An 11,448-nucleotide genomic window follows, 5' to 3' on the forward strand; every position below is an offset into this window, starting at 1 on the left:
TTTTTCAACATCTCCAGCTTCCTTTGCAGAAAAGGCAAAGCTGGGAGCAAGAGAACCCTACACCTGCCTACAAGGGAAGTATCAAACAATAAGAAACACTTTATTTTAACTTTACAACATATAAATAGACAAATCTGTGCTTTCCAATGTAGCTGTTCTTCCCTTCCCCTACCCAGGGTCCTTGTCACAGTGCCCCAGCCCCTCTGAACTCTGGGAGAAGAGAGCAAGGGGAGCTGAACTGCAGAGGCTAGACCGATCCCGTATGTACAAATCCAGCAGGCATCACACCCTCCCCAGCTGTCATCTGCTCAGGTCCCGGCTGGCACCTCGACCGCACAGCATCCTTTCCTCTGCAGAGAGGCCAGCGAAGAAGGGATGCAGGAGGGCTTCTGAGAACGTGATCCTCCGGGAAGGGTCGAATTCTAACATCCTCCTCATCAAGTCAAAGAGCTGTGCGTGCTCCAGCGAGTCATGCAGCATGTACGTCTGAAAGAGATGGGCGGGGGGAGACAGGGAGAGAGGTGTAGCACTCTCTGGTAAGACAGGGACTGAACCCTAAGCCCTAGTTTTGTGATATACAGCAAGGCAATGGCTGTCTCCTCTCTCCAGGCTTCCTATCCTGAAGTACAGCATCCCTCCAATTCCCTAGTACCCATCCTGCTTCAGCCACACCAATAAACTCCAGTTGCTGCAGATGCGAGTCTGGAGCTCTGTAAAAGCCAGTTACTAAGGGAAATTCCCATCCCTAAGCCCCGCACCGCTGATCCGGGGAAGGGAACAGCAGTTCAGCCTTGCAACACAGCCAGCCCTCTGCCAGCCACAGAGCCGCACCTACCCGCAGGGGCTTGCAGTTCTCTTGGACATATCTCCCGTCGGACGTGTTCTCATCCCATACTAGGTTCCCATTGTGGAAATATTTTTGCTTCCTGGAAAAGAAAGGTGGCATTCAGGAAGGCCACTCATGGGACATACTTCCAGCACATCATCTCCCATGGTTATACCCAGTGTGAGGACAGAGAATTGGTATCCTGAGTAATTGGCCACAAACAGTTGACTGGACTGTCTGGGTTCAGGAAGATGTTCTTACCGAGTTTTGTGGATCATGTGAGATGGAATTGGCCCGAGGATTTTTTCCATCATGACAAGATGCTCACGATTCTCATGGGTCTGCAAAGGAAAAGAGCAATGGTGCATTCATTTAGAACTTGGGAGATCTGATGATAAAAGGTCTGTCCTCCTTCTGTACAGGGGAAGAAGAGACAAGTCTCCATCAGGAATGATGCAGGCTCTGTGCACCTCTGCTTCCTCTCTTGATTTTTTCTGTTCTTCACTGGCACAGTGAAGAAAGCAGAAGTGATCTGAACCTTGTCCTTCCAGCAAGGGATGAGTCCTCAAACTGTGAGTTTTCCTGGGCTCATTTTCAAACTCAGCTTCTGATTTTTAGTGCCTGATCTGCATTTCCCCTCCCTTCACCTAAGTTTGAGCCCTTTTAGACATTAAGGATGCTTAGGGTACAATGCCTCTTGCAAGAATCGTACCTGGAAGAGTGTGAAGCCACGGTAATACTCAAACAGAATGCAGCCGGTACTCCAGACATCACATGGCTGTGCCCAGCCCAGCTCTGCAAAGAGAATCAAGTTAACTCTGTGCTCTCAACAAGTCGCACTAGATTTCCACTAGTTCCTTGTTGAAACTGCAGAGATTAATGAAGACGGACCTAGAAGTTATCTGTGCACCTTCTGGTGCTGCACACTGGCAAGACGACTGTCAGGTCTCCCCCAGATGCTTTTGTTTCAGCTTACGCTGACTCCACATTCCCCTGGAGCAAATCTGAACGCTCCCAGAGTCTCACAGGCCTTTCTCAGCTCTCCGCACTCCATGTCAAGGGCCTGCACTTCAATACCTTCCATACAGTCAGGACCTCGGAACCACTGAGGTGGTGTCGCAGCAATGCATGGAACAGGTTGTCCCCAAGAACTGGAGTGCTCTCAAGCTGGTTTTCCTCTAGCATCCCTGGGACAACTGCTCTCCTCCACCCATCTGAGACTCCCAAAACCCCAGCAGTACTCACCCAGAATCACTTCTGGTGGACGGTAGTGCCGGGTAGCCACTATAGTGGTGTGGTGCTCGTGATCGAAGGTGGCGCTTCCAAAGTCTGCCACACGAATGCTTGTGTTCCGAATGGATTTCTCCTCACAGCTCTGTAAGCAAACAAAGAAGTCCTCATAATAGCTGGTTCAGGATTACGCTAGGCTTTGAGAGGAGCCCTCTGACCCCAGAAGTGCCATGCCTGCGCTACTAATCAGATGGGATTATACCAGTGAAGCTCTGAGCTCTTTACATCTCAGATCAGTGTTAAGGAAAGCCACTCAAGACTTCACTTGATGGACTGGAGCCACTGAAGCAGTCTTAGGGCTTTTAGAAGACATGGGAGAAAGAGGAGGCCCAACTTCCAGTTTGTTCCCACTAAATGGACTTGTAAGGCCCTGTGGGGCATGTATGGAACAGGGAAGATCCAATTTCTGCAGGGAGGGAAAGGCAGGCTATTCCTGATATATTCACTTCTCTTTTGGACATAACCCACCTTTTTCTCATTGTACAGAGTGTCAAAATCCGAGTTGACAAACAAGATGTTTTCTGGCTTGAGGTCAGTGTGAGTCAGCTGGTTGTCATGTAAAACTGCACAAGTGGCAAAGAGGAGAGAGGGAAAAAAAAAAAAATTATAAGAACCACACACTGAAGCACCCATACAACTCTGCCCATCAAAGCGCCACTTTCAGCCAAGCCAACTCCTTCTCAGCTCCCTCCCAACCCATTCTGGTGAGACAGAGTTGCCTAGCAAGGCTGGCCCTGGGTGACTTACATCTCAAGGCATGGCAGAGCTGGTAGGCCATGTGCCGGATCTGAGGGAGAGGGTATGGCTGGAAGTTATTCTCCTTCAGGAACTCAAAAGTGTTCTTGCCCAGAAGCTCAAAGGCAATGCACATGTGGCCATGGAAGTTGAACCAGTCTGACATCAGGACACACAAGCTGTGCAGAGAGAAAGACATGAGGATTAACCATCATTCAGGGACTCGACAGAACAGTCATTCTCCCTGTTTCTGGCGACTTCAGAAGTGGTTGGTGAGCAAAAGCTCTGAGCCAGCTGACTCAGAAGCCCAGTAATGCCTCTGTGTACACCAGACAGACACCCCGCTCCCCACTTTGCTCAACCACCTTTAGAGATCTCCAATGCAAGTGGGACAAGGCAGCAGGTGGTTGTTGGAAAAGTTCTAGTTAGTTTTTCCTCACTATCACCTGGCATGTCAGTTGTTAAAGAGTTTTAAGTAAACAAGTGTTCAGTAGAACTAGAGACAGACTCTCTTCTTCCAAAACACAGAGGAATGAGACAGGTTTTCCCCCACGCAGGAGGCAAGTAGCAGGTATTCCAGTCCTCAGCCCCGTGTTTCTTTGGATATCCCCAAGCAGACCACTTGTCTGTAAGGATGTGGTACTGACTACCCAGGAGTCTTGCAGGAACTTACAATTTGTTCTCCTTGTCCTTCTCTTTGATTTTTTTCAGGACGTTAATTTCCAGCCTGGCTGCTTCTCGGTACTTTCCAACATTTTTTATGATTTTCAGTGCCACCTGAGATTTGCCTCTGTAAGGGAAGAGACAAAAGGATGGAGTCAGAGAAAAACCCTACGTACGCACATCCTCAGTCCACAGAGAGAGGGCACATCCCAGTTACTCCAGTCCCGTTTTCCTGTGTTAAAAGGCTTAGTCGTTTCTGGGTCCCAACAAAGCTCTCCCAAGGTCTGCCAAAGATTTATGCTGCTTGACCAGTAGGTAATTTGAAGCGAAAGGCTATTGCTGGGTAACACTCCAAAGAGAGCTGCAGACAGCTCTGTGAGCACACCATTCCCTGACACAGCAGTCCGTAAGGTCACTGCAACTCCAGCAGCCACCTCCCCTCTCCAACTGTGCCAGAGAGATTTTGGAGGAGGCAGGAGATCCCAGCAGCTTGGAGCCAGACAAAAGGTCAGGAAGAGACAGGGGTCAAGTGTAATCACAGCAGAGGTTAAAAAAAAAAAAAAAAAAAAAAAGAAGTACCCCAGCAGATTAAGACGCCACTTTCCCCATGTGCCTGGCCCATCCCTCAGCCAGAGTTCACTGCAGTAGAACAGCCTGTGCCGAAGCCCTCAGACACTGAACAAACTCCCCTGCTTCCCTTAACAGCACAGCCTGCAAACTTAGGGGGCTGAGGTATGAACCAGGTCCCTTTCCACTTGCTATAAGAAATAGCTTCTACCATAGCGACAAGTGGAAGGTGACAACAGTTTGGTCCAGTGGAGTCCCAGGCCCAGACAAAACTGGTGGTGGTTAATCCTGCCAGGCTTGTGAGCATCTGGGCTTGGTGCACAAGGGACAGACGAGTTATCTGGAAGGGAAAGATGCCCACCTGGCATGGTCCACACACTCCACCACTTTGCCAAAAGTGCCTTCACCAAGGCTGCCGACAATTTCATCTAGGAGAGAAAACAGGAGCGGATGTGAACTTCAGAGGCTTGGCGAGAGCTGAGGTCCTGCAATTTCACAGCAATAAAATGTCAAAGCAAAAAAATGTCTCTCACTGCTACACTCTTTTTAAAACTCAAGTGTCTATTGTCTGCCTCAGGCAATTTACTGGTCAGTCCATTTATAAGCAATAAAACACTAGAGACCCCTCCAGTACAATACGAGAGATCTCGTCTAACATGGGGATAGAAAGTAGAGAGGTAAAGTTTTACGAAAGGTGGCTGTACATCGCTCTTGAAGCCAATCGCCGATCCTGCACACCAGGTGGCCTTCCTTGTCATCTTCCACGCTCCTGCTGCGCTTACTGCTCTGTTGGCTTCTCTGTACACACCGCCCCCCGAAACGGCATACGACCAAGCACGCACAGCGGGCAGTTCCGAGTGGCAGGATTGTGTTGTCATTCAAAGGTGGAGATGACGGTGCGTCGGTGGTTGGATTTTCCAGATCCCAGCATTTCATAAGGCACACAGCATATATAACGATAGGGATATTGCAAGGGACACGTCAAGACACAAACTAACTTCAAAACAGAAAAGTAATCAACAGCTACAGGTATGTAAAGAAAACTCTCTCATTAGCTACAGCCTCTGGTGCCGCCACCTCTGAGGCAGGAAAATGCCCCCCTCTTCTCTGAAGGGAAGCAGCAGCTGGGAAGCTCCAGTGTTAAGGTGGCTTTGGCTTGGCACCACCATTCCCCACAGAGGAGCAGCTTCCTCCGCAGCACCGACGGATGCTGACAGAAGCACAAGAAGAAGGAGGGCTTTGCCAGAAGAACGTCATTTTCTCCGCTGGCAAACGTGACGAGGGGTATACAAGCTGTCGGTTTGGACAAGCTGTCCAGTAGAAGCCAGAGTAGCAGTTCTCCCTCTGTGTAGCCTGCTCTTTTGTACCTGGGTTAATAGATCACCAGCTACCCAGAGCCGTGTCCTGCCCTGGCTACGAACCAGCCCTTCCCTTCTTGACAGAACCAGCTACCACACTGATCCTAAATCCATATGCCCGACTGGCTGCAGACAGACCTGGTGTTCCACATCGGCCTCAGGATGCAATTTTGAGCCTGGGAGAACTTTAGGAACAGGACAGTTGGACAGTTAAATTAATCCTGAGGGAACATTTCACTCCGCTTCAGGCATCCACTGAAGGTATGAGGTCACATTTCACCGCTGCTACTGCTAGCTTCTACTGGAAAACCAGCCGAACGTTCCTGAAAGGACCCAGGGTCCACAAAGCAAGCTGCCCTAATTCCTGATCTTTTTCTGTTCAGCCTTAAAAATAGTTACAATCTCTACAGCCAAAGAAATTAATACGAAGCTCTACATTTCCGTGCCCGAGCTTCTATCGGGCTTCTCTTCTATGCCCCTCGCCCCCCAGCTAGTCCAAAATAATCAGCTATAATCAAACCCCCAAAGGTCAGCTGAAACGGAGGAGAAGGCAGAGAGGACATTTGAGACAGCTGTGAGACTTCAAAGGATTTAGATCACGCCAGCCCAAACCCGCACACCATTACCATCGCACACACACACGCAAACCACACTGGATCATTTTCATCATTAACCCTGGCTCTTTCTAAAACTAAAATTAAAAAGTCAACTGGAAAGAAATAAAAGGAGGAAAGCAACAGACCATCAGAAGTTCCCAGCCATGCAGATATCCACTATAACTGCAGGGATCAGGACTCGGTCATTTAGTTGCAAAAACATTTAAAAGCAACAATCGTGTGAAAGAAGGAAACATTCCTTACAGGAGAGCAGCTGTGAAGCAGAGACATTTGGTCCGATACCTCACAACACTTCCAGGGTATTCCAGGTCCTGGGACCAGCCTCCCCACCCACTGCCAAATATTCCCTGTTAATCCTTGAAAGGAATACTACGTTTCAGGGTGGAAAACAGGGACGCTTTCAGAGAAGCCGAAATCCAAGGACACTTGCGTGGAAATAGGCAAAGAGGAGACGTGCATATCCTCAGAAGGTGGAAGCCTTTCTCTGAGTACAGTGGGACAGGGGTTAATAACCACAGGGCTAACAACTCAGGAGAACCAGGCTGATTGATCCCATCTGGTACGGGATCCTGGCACAAAGTCAAATCAACGTGCCTTCACAGGAGCACTCCGTACCACCGCTGCATACCAAAACCCCCCAGAGAAGCAGCAGCAGTATGCAGAAGCGAAGCCCCGGCCATGTATAAACCTGACCGATCCCCAGCAGCCGGGCTGGCCTGCGGCCAAGGCTCGCCCTTGTTACCCTATCACGTGTGCGCCATTTGAAGCTTTCCCTGATCCCCTCCCCGGCCGTAAAGAATACAGCTTAGTTTCCTCACGTATTAAGGCTACAGGGGCTGGACTAGTGAAAACCAATAGCTACAAACGCTTCCCGCTTGACAAGACACAGATTTTGGACTATACGTTCCACGTAATGCAAACAAACACAAAAAAAGGGGATTAGAGGTACTCACCCAGAGTGTTCAGAGCTGAAAGGAGGCAAGAACAGTTAAAACCCTGAACAATCCTGAACTCGTTCTGGATGCTACTCACCGAGGAGGCACTGCTACAAGACCTGGTCCTGCGTTTCCGGCAGTGATGCTGATGCTTCCTCGGACGGTGCTGCTCTCTGCCTCTGGATCGCCGCCAGTTTCGTGAGCGGGTCGAGTAATAGTCCTCTCCAAAAGACGGGCTTCGGTCTTCAAATCTGTAGGCGTCGCTGTCCCGCCTGTATCTCCTGTGATAAGGCATCCTGTCATGGCTGTAGCACAAACAAAAACGTGTTTAAAAGCCTGGAAAAGCACGGAAGGCAAGAGTCCCGCTGAAACTAAGTGCCCTTGCTCCCGCTCCCTAGTGGCAGAGAAACAACAGCAAGCATCCTAGCTTCAAACCACCCCTCCACTGTGGCTCAAACGCTGACCACTTCTCAGATTAAGAAAAAGGAGGAAGTTTGCAAGAGAAAATGGTGTGGCACTCCCACATTTCAAGAAGCTGGGGGGGAGAAACCACCCACTTAGAGCTCAATCTGAGCTGCCTACCTCATCTAAGCCACCTCCACCACCCTATGCACGTGTTTTTCTACGGTCGTTTCTCCTCCCCCAGGAAGGTCTCTCATTAGTTCTCAAACAAATGAGAACTGAAACCAGCAGCGGTGCTCTCGTCATCACCCCAGGGGGGGGACTGGAGTCCCCTAAACACCAAGCCTTCACTGTACACACGCACACCAGCTCAACAGATCATTAGTAAGAGCCAGAAGGAAAATTTGGTCTCCACAGTGCAGTCAAGCTCCTGCATCTCTAGCAACAACCGAGGGCTGCAAGTATGTAAGGGAAACTTTAAGCCAAGTTCATCTCTGCACAGGGAAGGCCCAGAAGACCTCAGATGAAGCTCCCCTGTGTGAGTATTTACAAGCTGGTGTCGCGCACGCAGTTTTAGGTACCGTGTGTACACATTAACCAAGAGAGCAGCTCTCCCTGCCCCACCCTCAATTAGCGCGCATCGAGCATCTACAAGCTGCAAGCGTCTCAAGATAGAGCTGCAATTCTGCAGCTCCTGCCTTTTGCTCTGCAGGTCCCATGTGTTTCCTTGGCAGCACTGTTATGGCACCTCTCAAACTGGACAGCAAAAATGGTTATCGCTTAGCAGTGGCCCGCTTCTGTCCCCAAAAGCATGACTGTCTTCTCCACCACAGCCGTTACAGTTGGCCTAATAAAACAGCTTCCGCTCCAAGTCTTGCTTCACACGTCACTGAGAAGCCGCATTTTAGGTAGAAGATGTTGCAACTCAGAAATAAGAACAGCGTGTTGGCTTTCCAATGATGAACAGAGCATTCTGGGCACATGCCGGGCCAGGTCGATGCTGTCACCTAGCTGACAGCAAGAGCAACGGCTTCTCCAACCAAGACCTCACTGCAGCTGCTTCAGTCCGGAAACAGGAACTTTTGTTGCTTGTGCCTCTGCTTTGGCAACAATTAGCTCTCTCGCTGACAGCTTAACAGGACGCAGGTATGCATGTGGTGGGTTCATCTCATCTTCAAGATGAATAAAAGAGGCTCAAGAATAAAATTTCAAACTGCCTGCCCAACACAGCAGCGGCTCTAGGTCACCACTGAACTATCCAACCACCAAAAACCCCCACAGCTCCATTGCAACACTGAATACTCAACTCCAAACACACTTTTGTGAAAAACTCCAGTGTGTACTTTTAAGATACAGAGAATTCAGAAATAACAACCTAAAATACGGAGGAGACCAGCGAACCTGTGAGAGGCTCAGAGTCTGAGACTAAAGGGGCAAGAAGGTTTTGACCTAGCAAAAGCCTGTTTTCATCCAAATCTGTCCCACGTAACCCATCAGATGAAAAAATGGAGAAGCCCATTGTGTGCGTCAGCTGTATTTCACAATCCACTTCCTTCACGTAAACAAAAAGCCAGGCTGAGAAGAGAAATTAATCTGTGGAACATTTCAGGAATTTAAAGATGAACTCAGCTCCCTTCTGGCTGCACCTGCCCTGTTCAACCAGTGGAACCGCACCAGGTCCAGTACCACTGAGCAGCGAGGACCGCCAGCCTATTTCAGTTGCACACCCCGATGTGTCAGCACACGGCTCCCCATCAGTGCTCCCGTCTCTATTCCAGAACCCTCGCCGCAGCTCCCGTTATCAGAGGCCTTATCCACCCCGCTTCTAGTGTCTAATTGTCCCTGTGGAAACGCTGAACAAAGAGGGGATCAAGGGTAAAATCCAGAGCCGAAGCAGGAAAGATCAGTTAGCGATGCTCAGAGCCTTTCTGACAGCGTAGGTGAGGGAAAAGTGTCATTACTTTAAATCTGATTTGTAATACTTTCAGAAGGAAGTAGGTTATCGGGAGAGAAAGACTTTAATGCCTCCACAGCATTAGACCTGGGAAACATGATTCCAGGGCAGGGTGTTCTCCCTCATCAATATTAAAGACATCGCGTTGGGAAGAACTTTTGGCTAGATGCAGAGGCAGAAATGTATAAAGGAGGGCACAAACAATTAAGCCCTTTACTTCCATCCCCGGGATTTACAGGTTTAAAGCTGATCCGCAGTCAGGAAGTGAAAGCTGCCACCACTCAGCGCTGGCTCTGAAACACGATCAGAATGGAGGACGAGGGTTTAGTAGATAACCGTCCCCGCTCGCTCCCCCACCTGCCAGAGCAGCTGCTGGCAGGCAGGCAGGCCTCCCTCCCTCTGCCCAAACCCGCTCTTACCTTCTCGATCGCGATCTCCTGGCGAGATCCCTCCGGGGTGGGTATCGAAGTCTCCCCTCGTAGTCTCTGCTACGAGACCTCTTCCTCTTCCACCTGTGACCCAGGTAGCTCTCCTGCTCCGGCGACCGGTATCTCTTACAGTGATGCATCTGAGGAGACGAGAGGTTTCCGACTCTTCGCACCCTCACCCCTCGGTGCTTCACCCGCTTCCCGAAGGGGGCAAGGGGCCTCCCTGCCCCACCAGACCCCCCCCAGCCCGAAGGGTTGCGGACAGGGACCACCCCAAAGGGCGCCGGGAAGCGCGGCAACGGCCGCCCTGAGGACGAGAGCTCCGCAACCTGAAAGATTTTAAGCTGGAGGCCTCCCCTCGGGAAGCGGTGGGTCTGTAAGGACGTTACCGGGTTATTTCCCCCCGGCCCCCCTACAACAACCCGGCTACAAACCGGTTCCACCGCCCCGGCCCGCTGCCGCGTAACCAGCGGTAGCCGTTTGGCGGGGGAGGCAGGGTGAGGGAGGGTCCCGAAGGACGGGAACCGGAGAGCTCAGGGCCCACGCACCGCCTCCCGAGGGCTGCCCGCACCGGGACACGGGGCCCCTCCAGGGCTACACGTAGCGCCAGCGGCCGGGCCCGGGCCCAGGCCCAGGCCCAGGCCCAGGCCCGGGCCCGGGCCCGGGCCGATCCCCGCCCTGCCGAGCACCCGCAGCCCCGCTCCGTGCCCTTCCCCGGGCCGGGCCGGGGCGGCCCCGCTGTGCTCACCGTCCCTCCGCGTCCCTCCGCGCCGCGCTCGGCGGCTGCGGCCCGGCCCGGCCCCACCGGCCCAGCACCGCCGCCGCTCCCGCGCCCACTTCCGCTTCCGGCGCCGCCCCTCTCCTCTTCTCCGCTCTCTTCCCCACTCCTCCCCGCGCAGGCCAGAGCGGCTCCGCCCCCGGGGGCGCTCTCGCCGCCCCTCTCGGTGCCCAAGGAGGTCGCGGTTAACCCCTGCCGCGCCGGGCCGGGCCGCGGGGGGGGGTTAGCCCTTACGAACGGGCCTGAGGAGCGGGGGAGCTGGGGTCTGCCTCGCCGCGGCCTTCCTCGTCACCGTGGCCTTCCTCCCCATCGCCATCCTCGCCCTCAACATGGTCTTCCTCCCCGTGGCCTGCCTCGGCCACAACCTACCTCACTGTGGCCATCCTCACCCTCGGCATGGCCTTCCTCTCCACAGCCTCCCTCACCGTGACCACCCTCACCGTTGGGCCTTCCTCACCGTTGGGCCTTCCTCACCGTTGGGTCTTCCTCACCGTGACCACCCTCGCCATGGCCTTCCTCACCGTTGGGCCTTCCTCACCATGGCTATCCTCTCCACGGCCTTCCTCGCCACAGCTACACTTACCACGGCCATCCTCACCCCAGCCTTCTTCGCCACCGTCTTCCTCACCATGACGATCCTCGCAACGGCAACCCTCGCCACGATGACCCTCACCGCGGCCTGCACCGCTGTGGCCCGGGCATCCCTACGGGCTCTGCCGACAATCTCCTTCTACCAAATAGTGCTGAGAGCCGCTATTGTCCCCATGGGGACCTGCCCTTGGGGTTGGAGATGGGTCATGGCTGGGGGGGCGAGGAGCTGGTGGAAGAGGTTCCGTGTCCAGTTAATCTGCCTGGAGAGGGCCTCAATCCTGCTTATTTACTGATTAGCACCACG

General features: G+C 52.4%; 2 protein-coding genes across 4 annotated transcripts; both read right to left on the bottom strand.

Annotated features, from left to right (window-relative positions):
- Positions 1–79: 79 nt before the first annotated feature.
- CLK3 (CDC like kinase 3) lies at positions 80–10,624 on the bottom strand. Of its 3 annotated transcripts, XM_052807147.1 has the most exons (14): positions 10,524–10,624; positions 9,767–9,915; positions 9,584–9,640; positions 7,089–7,296; positions 4,786–4,879; positions 4,443–4,509; positions 3,525–3,641; positions 2,864–3,030; positions 2,585–2,679; positions 2,072–2,201; positions 1,539–1,621; positions 1,088–1,167; positions 836–926; positions 80–486 (listed from the first exon to the last, which is right to left on the bottom strand). In XM_052807147.1, the coding sequence occupies exons 2-14, from the start codon at positions 9,913–9,915 to the stop codon at positions 301–303; spliced, it is 1,524 nt and encodes a 507-aa protein (XP_052663107.1). In that variant the 5' UTR covers positions 10,524–10,624; the 3' UTR covers positions 80–300. The 3 variants fall into 3 exon arrangements, with proteins under 3 accessions (XP_052663107.1, XP_052663108.1, XP_052663109.1); XM_052807148.1 differs by lacking the exon at positions 9,584–9,640; XM_052807149.1 differs by lacking the exon at positions 10,524–10,624 and having other exon boundaries at positions 9,550–9,640; positions 9,767–9,916.
- On the bottom strand, positions 10,188–11,184 carry LOC128150661 (spidroin-2-like). Its single transcript, XM_052807021.1, has 3 exons — positions 11,075–11,184; positions 10,484–10,782; positions 10,188–10,369 (listed from the first exon to the last, which is right to left on the bottom strand). The coding sequence occupies exons 1-3, from the start codon at positions 11,182–11,184 to the stop codon at positions 10,188–10,190; spliced, it is 591 nt and encodes a 196-aa protein (XP_052662981.1).
- Positions 11,185–11,448: the final 264 nt, after the last annotated feature.

This window comes from Harpia harpyja, chromosome 14 (genome assembly GCF_026419915.1).
Source record: "Harpia harpyja isolate bHarHar1 chromosome 14, bHarHar1 primary haplotype, whole genome shotgun sequence".
Lineage (NCBI taxonomy): Eukaryota > Metazoa > Chordata > Aves > Accipitriformes > Accipitridae > Harpia > Harpia harpyja.